Source organism: Anabrus simplex, chromosome 4 (genome assembly GCF_040414725.1).
Source record: "Anabrus simplex isolate iqAnaSimp1 chromosome 4, ASM4041472v1, whole genome shotgun sequence".
Taxonomy (NCBI): Eukaryota; Metazoa; Arthropoda; class Insecta; order Orthoptera; family Tettigoniidae; genus Anabrus; species Anabrus simplex.
In genome coordinates, this window is record NC_090268.1 from 108,382,672 (window position 1) to 108,404,845 (window position 22,174).

The 22,174-nt window shown below is 37.6% G+C and overlaps 1 protein-coding gene across 1 annotated transcript in view; it reads right to left on the reverse strand.

Annotated features, from left to right (window-relative positions):
- The window catches only part of Vha44 (V-type proton ATPase subunit Vha44), a 75,348-nt gene extending 72,598 nt beyond the window's left edge, over positions 1-2,750 (reverse strand). The window contains exons 1-2 of the mRNA XM_067145164.2: positions 2,644-2,750; positions 2,206-2,354 (exon numbers count right to left, since the gene is read on the reverse strand). Of these exons, the coding sequence (XP_067001265.1) occupies positions 2,206-2,337 (132 nt within the window). The 5' untranslated portion in view covers positions 2,338-2,354; positions 2,644-2,750. The remainder of the gene's footprint in view (positions 1-2,205; positions 2,355-2,643) is intronic.
- Between the last annotated feature and the right edge of the window lie 19,424 nt (positions 2,751-22,174).

The window sequence follows — 22,174 nt, forward strand, 5'->3', positions numbered from 1 at the left end:
TGTCCTCTTGTATTCCAACTTTATCTTCATATTGTGATCTTTCCTTTCTACTTTTAAAGACGCCACTCAAACTTATTCGTCTACTAATGTCATTCCACGCCATTTCTCCTCGAAGGGGTAAGTGTCAACACTCTTCATTTAAATTCCACTATTCAGCTCCTTAATTCCAATTATGGTTATTCATTAAATTTTCAAATTAACTCTTTAATTACAGAACTCATCATATCTTTGGCTAACCACTGAAGGACAACAACGTTCCCTTCCAACTAATACGCTCACCTCAATACGCCCAACAGTAAAGAGCCACACCCATTACAAACTCTTTACCACATCAAAGAAGATGGTCTAATGACGCCTACAAAGGCTTCCATATAGTCTATGGCACCAACATTTCCAACTACTATTATCTCAAAAAGGAACCAGACCATATGAAAATTCTCCAATATTTATAAGCAAATAAATGAAAATCAATATTTTATAACTTCAAGAACCAACGACCATTGCCATTGCTCAACTCTCCATAAGTTTTTAACAATACGCCATCTGACAACTAAATGGAATGTGTTTTCTGATTTTTATCTCTATTGTAATATCTTTTAATATGTCATAACATCAAATAATTATCATGTTTTTAGACTCCTATATTATCACAAATATTGTCAAATAACAGCATACTACATTTTATATTGTAATAGTGTTTAACAATCTCCAATACATTTTAAACGACATAGTTTTTAACAGCATTCATAAATTATTTCCAATCAGGTACCTGATTTATCCTAAGGTGAAAAATGTGGCTGATGATGCCTACTATTGATAGGCAAAACATGTACCATATAATATATTAATTTCATGTTAACAACTTTGGTAAGGACAACGTCCTAATTTTTAAAATTGTATTGTATTGAATGGGTGGATGAATAATAAAACATTCAAGTGTTATTTAATACAAATATTTTCAATACGGACCCAAAAATGAATTTTATCACATGTAACATACCATTCAGTCGAGCAGCTCGTCTCCTTTCTCCCAGTTCTTCCCAGCCCAAACTTGGGAACATTTTCGTAACGCTACTCTTTTGTTGGAAATCACCCAGAACAAATCGAGCTGCTTTACTTGGGATTTTTTCCAGTTCTTGAATCAAGTAATCCTGGTGAGGGTCCCATACACTGGAACCATACTCTAGTTGGGGTCTTACCAGAAACTTATAAGCCCTCTCCTTTACATCCTTGCTACAACCCGTAAGACCCTCATAACCATGTGCAGAGATCTGTATCCTTTATTTACAATCTCATTTATGTGATTACCTCAAAGAAGATCTTTCCTTATATTAACACCCACATACTTACAATGATCCCAAAAAGGAACTTTCATCCTATCAACGCAGTAATTAAAACTAAGAGGACTTTTCCTATTTGGAAAACTCACAACCTGACTTTTAACCCCATTTATCATCATACCATTACCTACTGTCCATCTCACAACATTATTGAGGTCATCGAATGACATTAGTATATGAATAAGGTGGAGTGGCGCTTTTAAAAGAACAACAGTTCACAATATGAAGATAAAGTTGCAATTCAAGAGGACAAACTGGCACAAATAATTGTTTATAGAGAAAGGAGTTAGTGATAGAAATAATTTACCAAGAAAGGTGTTCAATAAACTTCCAAGATCTTTGAAATTAGGCCTATATAAGAAAACACCAGGTATACAACTAATATGGAATTTGCATCCTGGGGGACTGCCATAAATACAGATAATGGTGATTGACTGACTGAAGCCAAATGATAGTGGATGTGACTGGTTCGACAGTTATATCAAGCGATCCACTAAAAATTATGCAACTGATGATTTGAGTATTAAATAGCCTAATGGAGGAAGGGAAAACTGGTAGAGAAGACCAGGGAAATCACATGATCTACTTATGTAAATAAATTATTTTCAATAAGGAATACAATCAAGAATTAGGAAATTGAGCAATAACTTCAGTAACCTGTTGTGCTTTCAGTAAAACAAGCAATATGGAAAGAAATTTTAAGAGTCTGTCAAAGGTTACTTTTCTGCTATGTTTAGTGTTATATGTATTACAAATAAAATATCCAGTGCTATATTTGACCTAACACTAAATCATGTGTAGTGAATATGTGAAACCATCAATAAACACTGAAGAAGATTGAAAATTGCATGACAATCTTGGTTACCTTCAGATCAGGGATGTGGAATTTGTAGTTAACTGAAAGATTATTCTGCTTGCTGGTCACGTTATTCAATGTTTCCCATGTCTGCTGACATGTTTTGTCTCCGGGAGCTGATATTAACCAATATTCCGTCATTTTTGTCGAGTGACAACCTGAAAAATCGTCAAAAACGTACATTTCATCAACTGCACTTTTATAACACTCGTGGCAGCGGCTATGAAATATGAATATAATTAACTCTAGAAATCATTAATCTCGAGTACATAGTAAAGTTATCATGAAAACGAAAATATTAAAAGTGGGAGTGGACAGTTAACTCACATCCCTTCAGATGAAAAGTAGGTTAACATTTCTTCCAACTGTTAAATGAGGTTTCATTAACAAAAATAAATATCACACAGACATTACGGCAACATTTAAAAATTCAAGTAATTTACTTACAGGGTTAACACTAAAATTGCAAATTACGAATCGGCAGGAGATAATTCGCAAATTTTCAGGTTCTGGTTCCGACCATAACGATTCACGTGACTCTGTGCTGCTTTCTTCTGGCCATCGTCGAAATCACAAAAACAAAAGAAGTCGTCGATCAGCTGTTTAAGCACTTCACTTTATCTCCCGCAATATTTGAATCACAAGTCACCCTGAACGCCTTATTTACTTCCGTATTTGTTTGTCGTGTTTCTCTATGGGGTCGGGTATGAGGTGAGATGAATCTATCGTGGCGGGTTTTTATGACCGGAGGCCCTTCCTGTCGTCAACCTCATCAGATAAATTAATGAGATGAAATGAATGACGTGATATATGACAGTAGAAAGGGAGAGGGTGCAACCCGGTGCCTGCACATAGCCTACTCCTGTCGAATAACACCAAGGGGTCTAATCAAGGCTTGACGTCTCCATCCGACGACGAATCACCATCAACAGCGTCAGATTCCCCTCACTCTATATGAGCACTGCAGAGAGATTTGGAATTTAATCCGCGCTTTTAGAACGCAATCTAATGACTAGAAACTGTATACCACCACCTCCCCTACCCTGTCGGCCAACATTCTGGTGGTGAAATTTTTTCGACCAACGGAACTCGAACCGGCTAACCGGTGTCACACCGTTTAGACTTAAAGCCTTTAACAATCACAGCCACAAGACGGGCTGCGTTACTTACTTAAGAGATAATAATAATAATAATAATAATAATAATAATAATAATATTTTCGTGTGGCTATTTCTAGCCGGGTGCAGCCCTTGTAAGGCAGACCCACCGATGAGGGTGGGCAACATCTGCCATGTGTAGGTAACTGCGTGTTATTGTGGTGGAGGATAGTGTTATGTGTGGGGTGGTGTGGTGTGGGAGTTGCAGGAATGTTGGGGACAGCACAAACACCCAGCCCCCGAGCCATTGGAATTAACCAATCGAACCCGGGACCCTCTGAACCGAAGGCCAGTATGCTGACCATTCAGCCAACGAGTCGGACTAAACTCGTGTCCTCATCCTGAGGTTGTGCAGCTCTTTTCAGGCACACCCCCGTTGGAGGTGAGCTGCATGTTCCACTTAGCACATACCAGCCCTCCTGCAATTCTTAAATTCCTGGCAGTACCGGGAATCGAACCCGGGCCCCCGAGGACGGCAGCTAATAACACTAACCGTTACGCTACGGAGGCGGACGACCAATGAAGGTTAAAATCTCCGACCCGGCCGGGAATCGAACCCGGGACCCTCTGAACCGAAGGCCAGTATGCTGACCATTCAGCCAACGAGACGGACACTTAACAGATGTTAATAATAATGTTATTGGCTTTACGTTCCATTAACCACCGGTACCTTTACAGTTTTCGGAAACGCCGAATTTAGTCCCGCACGCAATAGCGGTGATTAGGGGGGGCGGGGGCAGTCGTCGTCCTCTACCCCCCCAACTTTTTGGAGAACATATTAAATTTTTTTCACATTTTTGCCGGCTGAAACTAGGTATTATAGGAATTATTTTAAAAAGCAATTTGTACAAGCCCTGTTGTCTTATCAGCTAATCCTTTCCTTAATTTTCTTTAGTTATTAAGAAAATTATTAGCGGACATACGCACAAAATATTGTCCGTCCCGGCTAACCAATTTGTATAGCGCTACAGCAACTAGTGGAGACTTTACACGTGCTGTAAGGGTAGCAGGGGTGTATATTTATTTATTTATTGCCAAGGTCATCGACTGAGCTATGATTCACCCGCTTGCCACGTACGTTCGTGGGTCTGGCATTCTCTTCAGTGTGTCTTAGACCAGGCGAATTGGCTGTGCGGTTAGCGGCGCGCGGCTGTGAGCTTGCATCCGGAAGATATTGGGTTCGAATCCCACTGTCGGCAGCCCCGAAGATGGTTTCCCGTGGTTTCCCATTTTCACACCAGGTAAATGTTGGGGCTGTACCTCAATTAAGGCCACGGCCGCTTTCTTCCAACTCCTAGGCCTTTCCTATCCCATCGTCGCCATAAGACCAATCTGTGTCGGAGCGACGTAAAGCCACTAGCAAAAAAAAAAAAAAGTGTCCATTTCTGAGTGTGTAGTCAAATACTAATTGTATAATCACCCCGTAATTCTATTTAATTGTAATAAATGCCTAATGTTGTTCCTTTGGTGAAAGTTTTATTGTGCAGTATTGGATTATAATCTTAAAACAAACTCTTATTGCCGCACTTTAATGGATAAACTCTCAACCTTTAACTCTCTGTCGAAATTCACTCAGAGAGCATAAAAAATTTACCATTTTGTAGCTTGTTTTTTCAGTTTTGATGTATATAATCCCCCACCCCCACCCCCATCTTCTATATCCTACAAACCAGGGTACTGTTTGTTGCCTGTGTATTTTTTCCTCTTGAACTTTTAATCCCCAATCGCCGTTATTGCTTGCACGAGATCTTTTACATGCAAGTAAATCTACTGACATGTGGTTGACGTACCTGAGCACCTTCAAATACCACCGGCCGGAGCCAGGATCGAACCTGCCAAGTTGGAGTCAGAAGGCCAACGCCTCAATCATCTGAGCCACTCAGCCCATGGGTGTACCGAGTTAAAATGATATTTTCTCTGGCCAAGCAGCCATTACTTCCATCTCATCACATATTCAAAATAACTATGAAAAAGGAACAAAGAAAGCAGTGATTATGGATCCCAAGAATATGAGGATATTCTTGGCAAACATTGAAGATGTACCTCTTCAAGATTACCTGACTTATGGCGGTGATCGCCATGACACCATGATTAGCCAGATCGAGTACCATTGGTGGAAAATATTTTCACCTTTACAATGTTGGGCGGCAGAGTTGGAGAGGTGGTAGTATATAATTTCTAACCAAAAAAAAACCAAACTCCATGGTGCAACAGACCGTTGCTCAACCCGAAGGCCTGCAGATTACAAGGAGTGGTGTGGTCAGCACGACGAATCCTCTCGGCCATTATTCTTAGCTTTCTAGACCAGGGATGACATCTCACCGTCAGATAGCTCCTCTATTGTAATCACGTAGGCTGAGTGGACCTTGAACCAGCCTTCAGATGCAGGTAGGTCCCTGACCACGAATCGAACCTGGGGCCTCTGAGCAATAGGCAGGCACACTTCCCCTACACTGCGGGGCCGGCATGATATAATTTCTACTCATTAGATTGCGTACCATAAGCCTGGATTCAATTCCAAACCTCTCCGCAGTGTTTATACGGAGTGATGGCATCTGAAGCTGTTGATGTTGATTCGTCCGGCAGATGAGTACCGGTATGTTAAGCTTTGAGCGGACCCCTCGGAGTTATTCCGACAGGAGTAGGTTATGTGCTATAGTAAGTGGTCGAGAGTACCAACGGTAAAGCATTCTTAAATTCAAAACTTCATTATAAGGAAAGTCTTGCTTGTGAACAGACAAGATTTTCTTCGTCGGAAGACGCGGAGCAAGTTCTCTACACAATGTAAAGAATTTCACCTTGTTTTCTGACATGGCAAAAGCCCATTATCATGTCTACAATTACAGGCCGTGAAAGTATCAATATAAGTATCAGTTGTCTGCTATTATGTTTATGTTACATTCATGTAGAGGAGTACTAGGGAGGTTTAGAAAGATACTGTTCATTCACACCAAGTGTTGACCCATCCAAGTTCTTGTTGTAGTCGATGTACCCATTGTAGAAGTAATTATTTCCGGAATCAGTGAGATAAATCAGTTTCAGTCCATATTTGCCTGGCTTACTGGGTGCAGTAGAATCCCAGAAACTTGACTCTTGTAAATCAACATTTTTCTTTTTGTTTAAATTAAGTTCTTTCTTTTTCAAGTATAATGCTGTTACCATTTTTTTTTCTTTTTCAGATATGTATTTTATGAATGTATTACTCAAAATTACTTTCAGCAAACAGAAGAATCCAGCAGTTAAAATTAACTAAGTCGAAACTGAAAAGAGACGGCTTCAGATATTACAAAAAAAAAAAAAAAAAAAAAAAAAAACCTCAACGTTCTGTAAAATTCGACATCTGAACAAATTTCCTATTTTTCCCATAGTGGACAAAACATGAGATTAATCTGCACTGAGCGGTATGACTAGAGGCAAGTCATTTTTGGGACTTTGTGTAATACATAACATTCCTGCTGCCAAGTGAATTGTAAGGGGCAATTCCTACCTAACCTCAGGTTGCAACTTTTGAAGGTGGAATAGTTCATGTCAGTTACTCATCAATCATTGCATTCCTTTCTATTTTTAACTGGTCATTATGTGGGCAGACTTGACTTATTTCCTTTAATTCCAGATGGAACATAGCGCCTCGACAAGATTTCTTCAGCTTGTTCTATCTGCCGCCAATGCTTTCACCTCTTTCCATGTCTTGTTAACACCAGCATCTTCGTCTATGGTTCTCTTCCAGGTAATCCTCGGTCTGCCTTGCCTGCAACTGACTTGTGGATTCCAACTCAATGCCTGCCTTGTGATATTTCCTTGTGGTCATGTGGGCAGACTTTCCAACAAATAAATGAGTTGTAAAAATTGAAACGTATGCAGTACCGCAAGAATTTCTTTCATTTAAACTTTCTGTGGATTGGATTTGCCATTACTTTAAGTGAATCATTGTGCAGGCAAGTTTTCAAGTCGAGTGTTCTGTTGCAGTGTTGCCAACTTAGCGGATTTTCCGCTAAATTTGGCGGAATTAGAAGACTGTCGGCGGAGAAATATATCATTTAGCGGACAGCGTTTTTTTTGGCGGAATTCTACATTTATTATAGCGGAATTTAGTGTTTTATCCATTTTACGTTTATTTTAAATTTGTTCTCCAGCCTGTCTCCGAGCTATTCCGTATTCCTTGTCAGGAGCTAGCAGTCACATGAGGAAAACATGTTACTTGGATTTGATGTTATGAGATCGTGGTAAGTTTATCACAAATTTGTAATGTGTGGGGAAAGGGTACTTATCTCTTAGTTGACGAATGATGACAGATAATGAAACTGTGAGAGAGTAGCATTTATATTTATGCTATGAAGGAAGACCATTTAATGAATGGTCTGTTCTGTGTGCGGCCCTTGAGGTAGGGGATTCACCTTATTTTGCACCCGGCAGTAAAACGCCTACACGTTTTAGCTCGCCGGCTCGCAGGCAGGGGGTTAATCCCGGTGAAACTCACAGATAAGGTGAGTGCAGACATTTACTATTATTATTATTATTATTTATTATTATTTATTATTTTTATTATTTCTCATTATTTGAGATCGGATTTCTTGGCGGAATTTTAGCGGATTTTTTGTAGTATTTAGCGGATCTTGAAAATATAAGTTGGCAACACTGCTCTGTTGTTTTACCAGTGAAAATGTTGAGTAAACTGAAGAGAAAACAAAATAATGAAACTATGGAAATGAAACTGGACGTGTCTACGCAGTGACCTTGGCTGGTGGTGGTACCAGTACTGCATATGTTGGCAACACTTCAGCTGAGCTGAGCAGGATGCAATGCTGTTAAAGTGAAGGTCTGGGGAGGAGGTTAGTAGCTTGCAAGACTCTGCTTACTACAGAGGAGCAAACTTTTTTAGTGAAGTGGGTTTTCTGGTAAAGTGACAAATATGCGAATGCAGTGAAAAGAAGATTTTGCGAATGGTTCTCCGACTCTGTTCTACTACATCATGAAACTGTGTGAGATTTAATACGTAAATTTTGTAACTGCGGAGCTGTATTCAATGCTCCGGAGCGTGGTAGACAACCAATTTTAATGGAAGAGAAACATTTGGATATTTTTTCAGGCAGGCTGCTTAAAAGACTGCAAAAATTGGCACAGCAAACTTGTGTATCTGTCTTCAGAATGAGTAGAGCAGCAGGAAAGAAGTTAAATCTTTATCCATATACATTTTCTGTCATTCAGGAGTTGAACTTTTAGACACAGAAAAGAATGTGAGTGGTTCCAGCGGTTTGTTAATCATCATAGAAAGAAAGTGTTAGAGAAAAATTTCTTACTGATGGAACTTGGTTTCATTTAATTGATGTCGTGTGATTAGGGGTGCACAGCTGTGAGCTTGCATCCGGGAGATAGTGGGTTCAAACCCTAAAGGTCGGCAGCCCTGAAGATGGTTTTCCGCAGTTCCCCATTTTCGCACCAGGCAATTAAGGCCATGGCCGCTTCCTTCCCATTCCTAGGCCTTTGCTATCCCATCATCACCATAAGACCTATCTGTGTCGGTGTGACATAAAAACAAAAATAGCTAACAATAGCATTTAACTGGTTACATAAACAGTCAAAATATCTGACTCTGGACATCTAAAAATCCACATGCAGTTCATGAAACACTTCAATCTCAAAGGACTGGCGTGTGGATTGCAATTTCACTTTCATGAATTATTAGGCCAATACATTTTAACAGTACGTTAGATTCAGAAGTTTACTGTAACAAAATCTTGCACCTGTTCATTGTGGAACTGAATGGAACAGAAATAAGGGGATCATTCTTTCAAAATAGAGCTATGGCTCAAACCTACAACTGCTCCATGCAATTTTTAAGTGATATATTTGGGGAACAGAGCGTCCGTGGCTCAGGCGCCAGCACATTGGTCTTTCATCGCTGGGTTCCGTGGTTTCTACGTTACTTTACCAGAAAAACCACCACTAAAAAAGTTGTTCCTCTGTAGTAAACAGAGTCTTGCAAGCTACTGACCTCCTCCCCAGTCACTCCATGATTAGATATGTGCTGCACAAAGTGGAGGCGGGAAAGGTTTTTCTTCGGGTACTCCAGTTTTTCCTGTCGTTTTTCATTCCAGCAACACGCTCCAGTACAATTTCATTCCATCTGTCAGTCATTAATCATTGTACTAGAGAAGTGTGACAGGCTTTGGCAGCCGGCACAATTTCTATCCTCGCCACTATATGGGGCTTCATTCATTCCATTCTTGATCCAGTCAAATGACTCAAAACAGGCTACTGATTTCTCATATTTAGGGAACAAATAATTTCATGAGGGCTCTGGCCACCAAATAGTCCCGATATTTCTCCTCCTGACCTTTCTGGGTTGCTGCCAAATTTTGTCAGTTCTGTATGTAGTGAAACATTGGCGCAAGTTTTTGATAAGTTCAAACACATTGCCTAATGCTTGGAGCTTTGTGGTAAACATTTTCAATATCTGCTGTGAATCTGGTGAGTGCACAACAATCTTTAGGCTTACAATTCACTCCTTTACAAGTTGCTTTGTGAACAGTCTATAGGTGGGCCGGCGTTAGGTTGCACATGACACCTGAGCACAATGTTGGTCACACTGCAATGGCCCACAAAGCGATGTTGCCGCCGTAACAACAGCTGACTGCACGACACGTCAGTTTTTAAAAACATGGGAGAAGTGTTTTTAATGTCATCGCGATGATACACAGTACAAATGAAATCCGCCGACAAAAATCGAACTTTCAACTCAACGATTATTCATCACGCAAAATGATGCGAGATAAATAGGCTATACTACGAAGTTCTTATTATCGTCATGTTAGAAAATACGAAAGAAATCGGCCGCTGACAAGAATCTCACTTTAAATGCACCAATAAATGTTAGAATAATACACACCGGTGCTAACACAAAAGGTTTCAAGTAAAATCTATAAAATTTACGAAAATTCAGAAACCTTATTTTCATACCTGATTTACAAAGGCTCGATACTCTCCAGATTACTGCCATCACTACCGTCGCCTTCGTTGTCATTGTCATCGTCGTCTAGGCCAAGGATCAGGTAAAAGATCATCAACTCCTGACAGTCACTGATGATGCCATGATTGTATTGCCATTGCCAAGTTAATGAATGTTGCGACATGGCTAACTTTCTTCATCCACAAATCCTCATCCATTCGAGCAATAATCTCACGGAACAGTCCTTCCACTTCAGTGATTGTGAAGGACTTGCTATTAGTGCGTACGTTATGTTTTACTTCACCCTATACCGTACCGGTACCAACTCAATGAGGTTGGAGTGACTGTGGTATGGCAGCAAACTAATAGCCTCGTGCGCTTGTTCCTTCGCTACCTCGACTAATTTAGTCATACTCATATGCGCTGGGATATTTCTTTACTGCAGCCGTTCCACTAACGGTTCTTTACTGGCGCTCGAAGTAGGGGTCTTGTCCATTATTACGGAGTGGTAAGGTGCATTGACCATAACAATGACAGAAGGGGCTGAGCTGTAATAATTGTACTCCTGTCTTCGTATTGCATCAGCCTGGAAACAATTCCTGTTACAAGAGATAGCTTCATTCGTTTCTTTCCCGTAGTGCTGTGAAACAAGTCCCTACTATCAGCCCCGTTTCCGCTACTGCTATGTACTCCAGTCCCTTTTTACTTCTGTTCTTGGAGGCGAACACCTCTCTGAATAACAGTACGCTCTGAAAGCCCAAATGTTTGACATATGCATTCCACAACATGATCTGCAGGAACAGAGAGACGGCTGTACAAGCGTACGAATTTTCTCTCCCTCTCGTAAAACTCGCGAGTTCTCCGCACTAATTCTAATGGCTGACTATTAAGGCACACTCCGCGGCGCAAAGAATTATCACTTCACACTTTATGACTATGTTGCTGTTTCCGAGACATCGCACTGCATCAGTTAAAATAAAAATTCACAATTACCACTCAATGAAAACAAAACTTTCATGAACACGCGAATCACACCTGGCCACGTGTTAGCGGCGACAGACAAAACGGCAACACTTCAATATGGTAGTCAAGCTAGTTATAGATGGCACCACCATACTACCCATATTGCCAACAACAATCAACTGAAAATAGTTCGTATTTATTTTGTGGCTCCCTTAAACCTTATAACATTTTTAAATGCTCATATGTGTGTAAGTAAAGAAAAAATAAGCACTATACGGAATCATATACGAATTAACGTGAATAAAATGCGTAACTCTATCTGACATAAATAGTAGTAGATTGGTAATTCTGATTGACGGATGACATTCTTCATTTCATTTTTGAAGTGGTACCAACATGACTTACAACTGTCAAGTGCAACCTTGTGCCCATCCACCTATATGTTGTGTAATGCATTATTACTGAACCCTCTTTACTTTTAATCTCTCGATTTACTGTTGCGCAATCTCTCGAACTGTCTGCTCGCATCTGACCCTGAGCAGACGTTGCTGCAACATGAACTGTGCACAGCTTCAGTCAATCAATCAATACTGATCTGCATTTAGGGCAGTCGCCCAGGTGGCAGATTCCCTACCTGTTGCTTTCCTAGCCTTTTCCTAAATGATTTCAAAGAAATTGGAAATTTATTGAACGTCTCCCTTGGTAAGTTATTCCAATCCCTAACTCCCCTTCCTATAAAAGAATATTTGCCCCAATTTGTCCTCTTGAATTCCAACTTATTCTTCATATTGTGATCTTTCCTACTTTTATAAACGCCATTAAACTTATTCGTCCACTAATGTCATTCCACGCCATCTCTGCGCTGATAGCTCGGAACGTACCACTTATTGCAGGTTATAAACTTCATTTTCCTTGTCCGTATTGAAGATCTACTTGTGATACAATTCCTTTAGTTTTGCCAATTGCCACCTTTTCAATACAATAAAAATATATTACAAACTTACATATTTATTATGATGTTTATATGGTACATGTTTCGCTCCTTTTCGTGAGCATCATCAGCCAAACTATCATTAATCTAAGATTGTATAAGATCATAAAACAATTCTTTTGGTTCAAGATTACTCCTATAAAACTAATTGATAATCTTATAACATTTTAAAAATCACACAACAATAAAACTAGGCTATGTCTTAAGCTAACACTTTTTGTCTAAAATCTTCTTCAGTCTAACATTTTATTGCCGAAACTCATTTGGTGAACATCTTTTAAAGTTGTTTAAAAATAAGAATAAAATAAAAAACTTTTGAAATCTGGCTAGTTGTGTTGATTCCTGTTGCTTAACTTGTATAATTGTCATTAAAACTTCATAACAGTATTGAATATTTTCTGCAGTTGATAATTGTCATTATGGTCGATAGACTTGTTCTCGTTGCTGGAGTAACATTTATAAAATGTATTGGTATTAATTTATATTATCAATGGGGTAAAATTGTTCGTGAACAAACTTGTTGATGAAACACTTTCTGATGTGATATTGGATTTAAAAGTTCTCGAACGTTCCATAATGGCTCGTTGGTGTATCTGTAATGAAAGATAAAAATTATATGTTTATGGTTTTGATTGTATTTCTGTATAACATCTTATTGGAAGAATTGTCACTTATTTTCCTTTCTGCTGCGTAATTGTTTGGTGTTACTCCTAGCCTCTTGAGAACTACTTGTTGTTCTGTTTGCACTTCTTGTGTTGTATGAGTGAGTGTGGATGAGTTTACGTTTTGGCGGGGAGGGGGAAGGGGAAGTTAAGGTAGGCGGCGTATTGATAGCTGCAGTAGACTGTGGAGGGGATAGTCTAGGAGAAGTGAGGGGAGTAGTTGAGTTTGTTTGTGTCAATAAGCCATTAACTTTTATCGGATTAAAATGTTTATAGAATTAATTTATATCTGATTTGAGTATTTGTATTAGTTCCAGTAATTGTAATAAGATGGGATTCTTTAGCTCTATTTCGTCATTTAGGTTTTTATTTTTATTGTATTGTTGATCTAAATGAATGTATATGTTTTCCAATTCCGTCATTTCTTTTCCTTTTTTTACTCTTCTTAAGATTTTTAAATCCCTTTCAATAGTTGTAAAACTGTGTCCAGTTTCTTGCATGTGTGTACTCATTGCAGAATGTTTCCTGTGTTTGGCTGCATTTACATGTTCGAGATATCTTGTTATAATGCTTCGGCCAGTCTGGCTAACGTATGAAAAATTGCACTCTGCGCACGTGAGCCTATATATTCCAGATCCTTGATATTGATTACTATTTATATTAACTTTATTGTGGTTGAAGAAAACGTTTCGGTTCGTGTTTTGGGTCTTGAAGGCAATGTTAATATTTTGTTTTTTGATGGTATTAGTGATTTGGTATATAGCTGGGTTAGTAAATGTGAAAGTTGCAAATTTGGATTTTTTATTTTTATCTGGTACACGATTAGTGGCCAATTTTATTTTCACCTTATTAATGATTTTGTTAATCATTTCTATTTTGTAACCGTTATTGAGTGCTAGATCTTTTATAAAATCAAGTTCTTTCTTTAAATTCTTGTTTGTTAATGGAATTTTTAGGGCTCTGTAAACCAAACTCAAAAATGCTGCTTGTTTGTGAGAGTTGGGGTGGAGTGACTCGTTTTTGATCGTTACTGGAGTAAACGTCGGTTTTCTATAAATCTGGAAGTCAAATTTGTTTCCTGCTCTCTTTACATTTATATCTAGGAAACTTAATGAATTGTTCCTTTCATCTTCCTTAGTGAATTTTATATTACTGTCTAATTTATTTAAAAAATCCAAAATATTATCACTATTGTTCAGTTTACTGTCTATTATAACAAACAAAAGAATTAAAAACTAAAATCAACGAAAGCAACATAATAGTAACCAAAGCTGATAAAGGAGAAACTACAGTTATTTTAAATAAGCAAGATTACATTAAGGAAACAGAAGAATTTTTCTCAAATGGAGCCTATTCGATAATACAGAAAGATCCTACAATCAAAATTCAACGAAACCTAAAGAAATTACTTAAAAATTCGTATTTTCTCTTTAATGATCTAGAATGTCAGAAGCTGATAACTATGAATCCCAAGATACCAACAGCCAGAGCCATGCCTAAAATCCATAAAGCTAACATACGTATACGACCTATATTCAACTGCATGAATAGCCCAACATATAAGACCTCTAAATTTATACATCATTTTTAAAAAAAGCACTATAAATTTTACTATAATTCTACAATTAATAATTCAATAGAATTCTGTGATAAATAAATTCGAACTGCAACCACATCGTAAAATGTGTTCATATGATATAACTAACATGTACCCTTGCATACCGATCAACGAAACCATTAATATAATCAAAATAAATTTATTCAATCATAGAAAATTAAGTAAGTGTGAAATAGAAGAATTCATAAATGTATTAAGATTTACTTTAAATAATAATTACTTCACATTTAATCAAAAGATATATCAGCAAATGTACTTAGGAACGGGTGACCCTGCATCAGGTATACTAGCTAACATTTAAGATGGATCATTTAGAACATGTTAAAATTTTAAATAACATAGATGGACTAAACCTTTGGCTGAGATACGTGGATGACACGTCTGTTATAATAGACAGTAAACTGAACAATAGTGATAATATTTTGAATTTTCCAAATAAATTAGACAGTAATATAAAATTCACTAAGGAAGATGAAAGGAACAATTCATTAAGTTTCCTAGATATAAATGTAAAGAGAGCAGGAAACAAATTTGACTTCCAGATTTATAGAAAACCGACGTTTACTCCAGTAACGATCAAAAATGAGTCACTCCACCCCAACTCTCACAAACAGGCAGCATTTTTGAGTTTGGTTTACAGAGCCCTAAAAATTCCACTAACAAACAAGAATTTAAAGAAAGAACTTGATTTTATAAAAGATCTAGCACTCAATAACGGTTACAAAATAGAAATGATTAACAAAATCATTAATAAGGTGAAAATAAAATTGGCCACTAATCTTGTACCAGATAAAAATAAAAAATTCCAAATTTGCAACTTTCACATTTACTAACCCAGCTATATACCAAATCACTAATACCATCAAAAAACAAAATATTAACATTGCCTTCAAGACCCAAAACACGAACCGAAACGTTTTCTTCAACCACAATAAAGTTAATATAAATAGTAATCAATATCAAGGATCTGGAATATATAGGTTCACGTGCGCAGAGTGCAATTTTTCATATGTTAGCCAGACTGGCCGAAGCTTTATAACAAGATATCTTGAACATGTAAATGCAGCCAAACACAGGAAACATTCTGCAATGAGTACACACATGCAAGAAACTGGACACAGTTTTACAACTATTGAAAGGGATTTAAAAATCTTAAGAAGAGTAGAAAAAAAAAAGAAATGACGGAATTGGAATACATATACATTCATTTAGATCAACAATACAATAAAAATAAAAACCTAAATGACGAAATAGAGCTAAAGAATCCCATCTTATTACAATTACTGGAACTAATACAAATACTCAAATCAGATATAAATTAATTCTATAAACATTTTAATCCGATAAAAGTTAATGGCTTATTGACACAAACAAACTCAACTACTCCCCTCACTTCTCCTAGACTATCCCCTCCACAGTCTACTGCAGCTATCAATACGCCGCCTACCTTAACTTCCCCTTCCCCCTCCCCGCCAAAACGTAAACTCATCCACACTCACTCATACAACACAAGAAGTGCAAACAGAACAACAAGTAGTTCTCAAGAGGCTAGGAGTAACACCAAACAATTACGCAGCAGAAAGGAAAATAAGTGACAATTCTTCCAATAAGTTGTTATACAGAAATACAATCAAAACCACAAACATATAATTTTTATCTTTCATTACAGATACACCAACGGGCCATTATGGAACGTTCAAGAACATTTTAAATCCAATATCACATCAGAAAGTGTTTTATCAACAAGTTTGTTCACGAACAATTTTACCCCATTGATAATATAAATTAATACCAATACATTTTATAAATGTTACTCCAGCAACGAGAACAAGTCTATCGACCATAATGACAATTATCAACTGCAGAAAATATTCAATACTGTTATGAAGTTTTAATGACAATTATACAAGTTAAGCAACAGGAATCAACACAACTAGCCAGATCTCAAAAGTTTTTTATTTTATTCTTATTTTTAAACAACTTTAAAAGATGTTCACCAGATGAGTTTTGGCAATAAAATGTTAGACTGAAGAAGATTTTAGACAAAAAGTGTTAGCTTAAGACATAGCCTAGTTTTATTGTTGTGTGATTTTTAAAATGTTATAAGATTATCAATTAGTTTTATAGGAGTAATCTTGAACCAAAAGAATTGTTTTAAGATCTTATACAATCTTAGATTAATGATAGTTTGGCTGATGATGCTCACGAAAAGGAGCGAAACATGTACCAAATAAATATCATAATAAATATGTAAGTTTGTAATATATTTTTATTGTATTGAAAAAGTTGGCAATTGGCAAAACTAAAGGAATTGTATCACATACCACTTAGCCGAGCAGCTCTTCTTCTTCCTCTCAGTTCTTCCCAACCCAAACTTTGCAACATTTTTGTAATGCTACTCTTTTGTCGGAAATCACCCAGAAAAAATCGAGCTGCTTTTCTTTGGATTTTTTCGTTCTTGAATCAGGTAATCCTGGTGAGGGTCCCATACACTGGAACCATACTCTAGTTGGGGTCTTACCAGAGACTTATATGCCCTCTCCTTTACATCCTTACTACAACCCCTAAACACCCTCATAACCATGTGCAGAGATCTGTACCCTTTATTTACAATCCCATTTATGTGATTACCCCAATGAAGATCTTTCCTTATATTAGCGCCTAGATACTTACAATGATCCCCAAAAGGAACTTTCACCCCATCAACACAGTAATTAAAACTGAGAGGACTTTTCCTATTTGTGAAACTCACAACCTGACTTTTAACCCCGTTTATCAACATACCATTGCCTGCTGTCCATTTCACAACATTTTTGAGGCCACGTTGCAGTTGCTCACAATCTTGTAAATTATTTATCACTCTATAGAGTATAACATCATCCGCAAAATGCCTTACCTCCGATTCCACTTCTTTACTCATATCATTTATGTATATAAGAAAACATAAAGGTCTGAATATACTGCCTTGAGGAATTCCCCTCTTAATTATTACAGGGTCAGATAAAGCTTCACCTACTCTGATTCTCTGAGATCTATTTTCTAGAAATATAGCAATCCATTCAGTCACTCTTTTGTCTAGTCCAATTGCACTCATTTTTGCCAGTAGTCTCCCATGATCCACCCTATCAAATGCTTTAGACAGGTCAATCGCGATACAGTCCATTTGACCTCCAGAATCCAAGATATCTGCTATATCTTGCCGGAATCTATACAGGTTGAGCTTCAGTGGAATAACCTTTCCTAAAACCGAATTGCCTTCTATCAAACCAGTTATTAATTTCATAAACATGTCTAATATAATCAGAAAGAATGCCTTCCCAAAGCTTACATTCAATGCATGTCAAACTTACTGGCCTGTAATTTTCAGCTTTATGTCTATCACCCTTTCCTTTATACACAGGGGCTACTATAGCAACTCTCCATTCATCTGGTATAGCTCCTCCTACCAAACAATAATCAAATAAGTACTTCAGATATGGTACTATATCCCAACCCGTTGTCTTTAGTATATCCCCAGAAATCTGATCAATTCCAGCCGCTTTTCTAGTTTTCAACTTTTGTATCTTATTGTAAATGTCATTGTTGTCATATGTAAATTTTATTACTTCTTTGGCCTTAGTCTCCTCCTCTATCTCGACCTTATCCTTGTAACCAACAATCTTTACATACTGCTGACTGAATACTTCTGCCTTTTGAAGATGATCACATACACACTCCCCTTGTTCATTAATTATTCCTGGAATGTCCTTCTTGGATCCTGTTTTTGCCTTAAAATACCTATACATACCCTTCCATTTTTCACTAAAATTTGTATGACTGCCAATTATGTTATCCTTAGCTGCCTTCTTTGCTAGATTCAATTTTCTAGTAAGTTCCTTCAATTTCTCCTTATTTCCACAGCCATTTTTAACTCTATTTCTTTCCAGTCTGCACCTCCTTCTTAGTCTCTTTATTTCTCTATTATAATAAGGTGGTTCTTTACCATTCCTTACCACCCTTAAAGGTACAAACCTGTTTTCGCATTCCTCAACAATTTCTTTAAACTCATCCCAGAGTCTGTTTACATTTTTATTTACCGTTTTCCACCGATCATAGTTACTTTTTAGAAACTGCCTCATGCCTGCTTTATCAGCCATATGGTACTGCCTAATAGTCCTACTTTTAAGACCTTCCTTTCTATCACATTTATTTTTAACTACCACAAAAACAGCTTCATGATCACTAATACCATCTATTACTTCAGTTTCCCTATAGAGCTCATCTGGTTTTATCAGCACCACATCCAGGATATTATTCCCTCTGGTTGGTTCCATCACTTTCTGAATCAGCTGTCCTTCCCATAACTTATTTGCCATTTGTTGGTCATGCTTCCTGTGGTTCGCATTTCCTTCCCAATTGACATCTGGCAAATTCAGATCTCCCGCTACAATCACATTTGTTTCCATGTCGTTTCCCACATAGCCGACTATCCTATCAAATAATTCTGAATCTGCGTCAGTGCTACCCTTTCCCGATCTGTACACTCCAAATATATCAAGTTGCCTATTATCTTTAGAAATGAGCCTTACACCTAGAATTTCATGTGTCTCATCTTTAACTTTTTCGTAGCTTACAAATTCTTCTTTCACCAGAACGAACACTCCCCATCCCACCATTCCTATCCTATCTCTACGATACACACTCCAGTGTCGTGAGAAAATTTCTGCATTCATTATATCATTTCTCAGCCATGATTCAACTCCTATTACAATATCTGGTAAATATATATCTATTAAATTATTTAATTATATTCCTTTCTTTACAATACTTCTACAGTTCAACACTAACAATCTTATGTTATCCCTACTTGATTTCCAGTTCCCTGTTCCCTTATTACCGCTCCCTAGGCCATCCCGTTTCCCTGAATGTACCTCCCTATTACCCTTCCAAACAAATTTCCTAACTTATACGTACCACTGCAGTTTAAATGAAGGCCATCTGAGCGCAGATCCCTATCTGCTACCCACCCATTAGGATCTAGAAATTTCACTCCCAGTTTCCCACATACCCACTCCATAGTCTCATTTAAATCTCCAATCACCCTCCAGTGGAGAGTCAATTCTAAAGCACTGTACTTGAGATATGCCAGTCAGTGGTATTCCTCTTCTACACAATACCAACCACAAACATCTTGGTGTTCCTCTTGATCAGTCATTGTCATTCAAGAAACACTTAGCTAATAGCACTGATGAACTGAGGACAAAAATTAACATTCTCCACAAACTTGCTGGATATAAATAAAGTGCTTCTATGTCCACTCTTTGCTCCTTAGGAATGGGGTTGGTTTATTCTACAGCTGAATACTGTTGTTCTGTGTGGATGAACAGTCCCCATATCAAAAAGATAGATACAATCTTAAAATCAGACAATGTACAATATCAGTGATACAGTGAAATCCAGTGAAATGGTTGTCCATGCTTAGTCATAATGAACTTAGTCCAAGAAGACCAGAACAAAAAGATATGAACAAATAGCTCTTCCCATACATGAAGATAAGTTATAGCTGTCAAATTTGGATGCTTAAAATCAACATCCCCACCAGTTTAAACAGCACAACAGATTGTCAGCAAAAAAATGAATGCAGCAACTGAATAGCAATTGGAGTGGACAAATGCAACTTCAAATTAGTAGCATACATTAATTAACACCCACTCTCCTCCAGCTGGTTCTGATTTTCCATGCAAAACTTGGGGTGCCCTGAACAGAGTCCTAACCAACCATGGACGGTGTGGTTCACTGCTCCTGTGATTGTGGTACATCAAATCAAACAATATGGTATATCATCTCTGAATGTGCATTCACGGCCTTCTCTGGATTTGTGGATGACTTTGTGAATGCCTTTGAACAGTCTGTAGAATGGCAGAACAACCTTGACTTAGTTATCTGAACTCCCTTGGAGTTTATTTTTATTTGTATGTATACAATTTATTTTCTAATGTTGTGTATAATTTGCCATAAGCTAAATAATAAATAACTGGGTGGAAAAACACGAGGTCAAAGATTGCGCTTTGATGCATGAAGGGAGTATGTACTGAATTTGTAAAGGAAAGAAGAAACATGAAAGGAGGTGAATACAAAAAATTAAGGAGATACTGTATCTGTGGTTTAGGTAGCAAGCAAGGAAGGAACACCATTACAGCATCCATTTTGCCAGAGAAATACCATAAATTTTATGAAGAATTTTAAGGAGGTGAGCATAGACTCATTGTTAACACTGAGTGGCTCAACAGGTGAAAGTAGCATTATGGTATCAGGTAACAAGTAGTTGCTGAGAAATACTATCTGCTGACAGACATTTAAAGAAAATGTTCATAAACAAGTTTGAAAACCCTTACATCTCGGCATGAAAAATCTGCTCCAGGCTATAAAAGAAGTAAGGAGTGTGTTATGATCTTAATATACAGTAAAGCATCAGGTGAGCATAACTTGCTCATAACTTGCCCATGCATTTAAAAATGTCAAAAATTTTAGTTACCGGTGCCAATAAAACATCTTTTGACCTACCGGTACCTATTTGGTACAGAAGCCAGCTGAATTGATGGAGACATTTCTAAGGACTGCTTTTTTTCCCCAGTAGTTTCTGCCTTTGGAGGAAACATTTCTCAAACTTATCTGCTTCAGAAACCATTTATGATTCTTGACAATGCTTTGTCAACCCCGATGCCAAGTAATTGCGAGACAAGCCATATTTCTCTCTCCGAATGAGAATTCATTACGTCAGCTTATGGACCTGGGGATTTTAGAAATACCTGAAAAAAATTTACCTACCTTACGTAGTAGTATGGATTTCCAAATCTTGGGATGAGGTTCTTGCTGTCTTGTTCCTTCCTAAAGGAAATTGCTTAATCATGGTGGTAACGAGTTCCAAGCGAGTTAGTGGACTTACAGAAGAAGAAGCTACTGATGGTGATGCTGAAGAATAAATGTGATGGATGAAAATTACTAGACGACAATGAGACAGTTACAGTGGTAAGAGAGCAGGAAGAGAAAGGTGAAAGGGAATCAGGGGATGAGCATGTAAAAGACAATGGAAAGATAATAAATAAATAATAATGTGACTCTGGAGAGGCCTGGTGCAAGTCTTGTGAACTGACACCTGATAGATGACCTGTGTGTCTGCGAGGGTGGGTCCCTACCTATGATAAATTCTAATGTTCAAGACGTCACAGACAGAAACCATTTATGATTCTCAACAATGCTTTGTCATACCCTGATGCCAAGTAATTGCAGACATTTATGATTCTCGACAATGCTTTGTCATACACCGACGCCAAGTAATTGTGAGACAAGCCATATTCCTTCCTACAAATGAGACTTCATTATGTCAGCTTATGGACCTGGGGATTTTAGATATACCTGAAAGAAATTTACCTACCTTATGTAGTAGTATGGATTTCCAAACCACCACTATCAGATTATTTTTCAGAAGAAACAAAATGAAATGAAATAATATTGTTATTGGTTTTATGTCCCACTAGCTACTTGTATGGTTTTCGGAGACACCGAGATGCCCAAATTTTGTTTTGCAGAAGTTCCTTTATGTTCCAATAAATCCACCGACACAAGGCTGACGTATTTGAGCACCTTCAAATACCATAGGAC